General features: G+C 55.0%; 1 protein-coding gene across 1 annotated transcript; it reads right to left on the bottom strand.

Annotated features, from left to right (window-relative positions):
• Positions 1–1,004: 1,004 nt before the first annotated feature.
• LOC129159781 (piggyBac transposable element-derived protein 4-like) lies at positions 1,005–2,913 on the bottom strand. The gene is made up of 3 exons (XM_070549783.1): positions 2,223–2,913; positions 1,645–2,109; positions 1,005–1,561 (listed from the first exon to the last, which is right to left on the bottom strand). The coding sequence occupies exons 1-3, from the start codon at positions 2,911–2,913 to the stop codon at positions 1,005–1,007; spliced, it is 1,713 nt and encodes a 570-aa protein (XP_070405884.1).
• Between the last annotated feature and the right edge of the window lie 844 nt (positions 2,914–3,757).

Here is a 3,757-nt window from a genome sequence, read left to right on the forward strand (position 1 = left end):
CAATATACACATATTATTGTCACACCATATATATCACAATATACACATATTTATACCCTAAATGTTAATTGTGTATATAATAAAATATAGTATCTTGCATAAAATACAGTGTCTGTATTACTCTTGAGAAGACGTATGTGATGATTCATAATCGTGACAATTCACTTGCCGTTAGTCACCTCAAGCGTGGTCCATTTAAATAATGATTGCTGTAAATAAATATACATGCTCAAACAAGTATACAAAGCACGGGTGTACAACCAATTCCTTTTATTTGTTAGAAAAACACATGGTAATGGTGGTCCGGCCCTCCGGGAAACGCGCGCGTGCGCTGGTCCGGCCCTCCGGGAAACGCGCGCGTGCGGTGGGCGATTTTAAAACGCCCCCCCTTGCGGTACATGACTGTAGTTGCACCGCCCATGACTCAGTGGAGTCGGTCACCGCCCCAATAACCCTTGTGTACTCTTTTGGGGTTCCGACGTTGTCAGAGACGCCGGTGGGGTCGGAGAATACCCCCATCAGAATAGTTAGTGTCAGAGTGGGGTCGGAGAATACCCCCCATCAGCATAGTTAGTGTCAGAGTGGGGTCGGAGAATACCCCCATCAGAATAGTTAGTGTCAGAGTGGGGTCGGAGAATACCCCCATCAGAATAGTTAGCCCTTGTGTACTCTTTTGGGGTTCCGACGTTGTCAGAGACGCCGGTGGGGTCGGAGAATACCCCCATCAGCATAGTTAGTGTCAGAGTGGGGTCGGAGAATACCCCCATCAGAATAGTTAGTGTCAGAGTGGGGTCGAAGAATACCCCCATCAGAATAGTTAGTGTCAGAGTGGGGTCGGAGAATACCCCCATCAGAATAGTTAGTGTCAGAGTGGGGTCGGAGAATACCCCCATCAGCATAGTTAGTGTCAGAGTGGGGTCGGAGAATACCCCCATCAGCATAGTGTCAAAGGCGGCATTGTTTCTGTGGATTGTTGGTTGTCTGTTGCGCATGCGCGAAGCATATCACGCGCGCGGGGGGCTGGTGATCCCCGCGCAGCCGGGACAGTAGGTGAGCGCGCATCTGCAGCACACGTAGCGCCCGCAGCCGTGACACACGATCTTGGTTTTCACGTCCTTGAGTCTGGGGCAGAGACTACACCTCCTCCTGGGCGCCTCCTGTCCTCCGCCGCCGCGATCCTGGCTCTCCGGGACGAAGGTTCGAGCGGCGGCGGCGGCGGCGGCGGCGGAGGAGGAGGACGAAGACCGCGACCTGGCTTCTTTTAGCGGCGCGACCAAGGCGTGTCCTACGCTCTCGAGAAACAAGCGTCTTCTGTTTCGCTTGCCCTTCAGCCATTCGGGTCGCAGCTCCCTCCACAACACGAAGGCGTTGTACCCGGCCACGTCCACCATGTTGTGAAAGAGAGCCACGGGCCACCTGCAGGTCTTTCGCCTGCAGCTGTAGGTGGCCACCACCTTGTCCAGGTTATCCACGCCGCCCTTGGTGCGGTTGTAGTGCAGCACCATCGCGGGTTTCCCCGCGACGCGGTCCTCTCGCTGCTGCTGCTGCTGCTGCTGCTCTGCTGCTGCTGCTGCTGCTGCTGCTGCTGCTGCTGCTGCTGCTGAGCGCTCGGAGGCGGTGAGCTCGTGCGCGTGTGTTCGGGGCAAGTGGTCAGGAGCAGCACGTTTTTATTTTTCTTCGGCACGTAGGAAATCAGCTTAGTATCGGGTGCTCCGGCGGCGGCTGCTGTGGCGGTCCGCCGCGTGCAACTCGCGACCACGGATCCCACGGAGCGACCCTTGACGCAACGCAACTCATCTGGGATCTCGCGTCTGTTTTTTCTGATGGTGCCTAGCAGCGTGTGATGGCCGTCGTTCCACAGTAGGGCGCCGAGAGCCTGCGAGGTGAAGAAGTTGTCGCAGGTGACGTTGCGTGCGGGAGGTAGTCCCCTCGTGAGATCCATTACCACGCGCGAGGCCAGGTCCTGCTCGGGTCGAGCCAGCTTGCTCGGCTTACCCGTGTAGACTTGCATGTTCCACGCGTAGCTGGACCTCGCGTCGCACGCCACCCATATCTTGATCCCGTACTTGGCCGGTTTGCTGGGCATGTATTGCCTAAAGGGACATCTCCCTGGAGAGAGGAGCGTGCAGACAAAGAGCAACAGACAAAGTAAGGGAGGACTATCGCGTGGGGGGACACTGCTGGTCGAGTGAATGAACACACACAAAAGCAAACAAACCAACCTCTAAACGGGACCAATCGTTCGTCCACGGTGATGTCGCGTCCCGGTAGGTACAGCAACGGCAAGCGTAGGCGCCACATGTCCCAGACGCGTCTGATGGGAGCCAGCTTGTCACGAGGCGAAGTCGACGGCTCTCGTCTAGTTTCGCGGTCGTCGAAGCGCAACGCGCTACTGTACGCCCTGAAGGTCTTCAGCGACATAGTGGCTCTGAATACCGATCGACCGTTCTCCGCGTCCCACAGGCTCTCGCAGGCCTCGCCCCGCGACCTGTACACCCCGGACAGGAGCAGCAGACCGAGGTAGGCGCGGAACTCGGCGGAGCCCATCTCGCGCCATCCTGCGATGGGCGGTTGGCGTCTGGACGCCTCCAGATTGGTCATCGTGATCACCGACTCCTCCAGGTCGCGCGGAAAATACAACATGAAACTCGAAAGCATGTCTCGCACGTGGGAACGAGCGTGCTCCGTGGGACCGCTCTGGGAGTCGGACTCGCGCGAATCTGCCGCTTGGTCGTCTTCGACTTCGGCGCTATCGTACTCTTCCTCCTCTTCGTCATTATCATCATCATCATCATTTTCCTCGTCGTCATCATTTTCCTCGTCGTCATCTTCGTCTTCCTCCTTCTCTTCGTCTTCGTCTACAGCGTCAGCCCAGCGTGCTTTCGTCTCGGCCAGCGCTAGACATCGAGCCATGGTGCATTTGTTTTTGGGTCTCGTTTATTCCTTGGTTCACCGCGCGTTTGTGCGTTAATACCGGCTCACATTGTAGCTGCTCCAATAATAATAATAATAATAATAATAATAATAATAATAATAATAATAATAATAATAATAATAATAATAATAATAATTGACAAGAGCAAGTGAACAAAAACAGATAAAGACATGAGACACCAGTTGTTTTATAGTTTGTGCATTGTGAGTTTATTGAGGACACAACAATAATGATACATTTGGTGACAACAAAGTCAAACGGGCTGTCCGCTGAGTGGGTTAGGTGACTTACGCCTCTTGACATTGCAACTCAGGAGGCTTCGCGGTGCTCTCGTCCGGCGCCTTCTTTTCCGTCGGCTCTTTCGCGGTGCTCTCGTCCGGCGCCTTCTTTTCCGTCGACTCTTTCGCGGTGCTCTCGTCCGGCAACTTTTTCGCGGTGCTCTTATCCAGCGGTGCCGTACGACGCTCGAGTCTCCGTCTAGTGTGTTCTCGCCGCCGCCGGTGCTCGTATCGACAGTCGGTGGTCGCTCGCGCGTGGCGGCGGTTGCGCGCGTTGAAATGTACGGTTCTTCGTGGCGAATACGCAAGAATACCGCGCCTGTAGCGTGACGGAGTTCGCGATGGAGTCAGCGTGGCTAGCTCAGCGCGATTCCATCGGTCTCGCGCGTTAGCGATGGCGACGCGTATGTTAGCCATGTGTCTGAAGCTATGTAGCAACGCGACGGTCACGGAGATCAGCGTGTCAGTGTCTATCAGATGCGAGTCGCCGTGTAGCAGCAGGAACCGTTGGAGACACGAAATGTATTCGCGCGTTATCATTTTG

The sequence above is a fragment of the Nothobranchius furzeri genome, chromosome 3 (genome assembly GCF_043380555.1).
Source record: "Nothobranchius furzeri strain GRZ-AD chromosome 3, NfurGRZ-RIMD1, whole genome shotgun sequence".
NCBI classification, from domain to species: Eukaryota; Metazoa; Chordata; class Actinopteri; order Cyprinodontiformes; family Nothobranchiidae; genus Nothobranchius; species Nothobranchius furzeri.

Coding starts and splice junctions, on each gene's coding strand:
- LOC129159781 (XM_070549783.1), bottom strand. CDS start 2,913: ATGGCTCGATGTCTAGCGCTGGCCGAGACGAAAGCACGCTGGGCTGAC. Junction 2,110..2,222: donor ACGATTGGTCCCGTTTAGAG/GTTGGTTTGTTT, acceptor TCCTCTCTCCAG/GGAGATGTCCCTTTAGGCAA. Junction 1,562..1,644: donor CGTGCTGCTCCTGACCACTT/GCCCCGAACACA, acceptor CAGCAGCAGCAG/CAGAGCAGCAGCAGCAGCAG.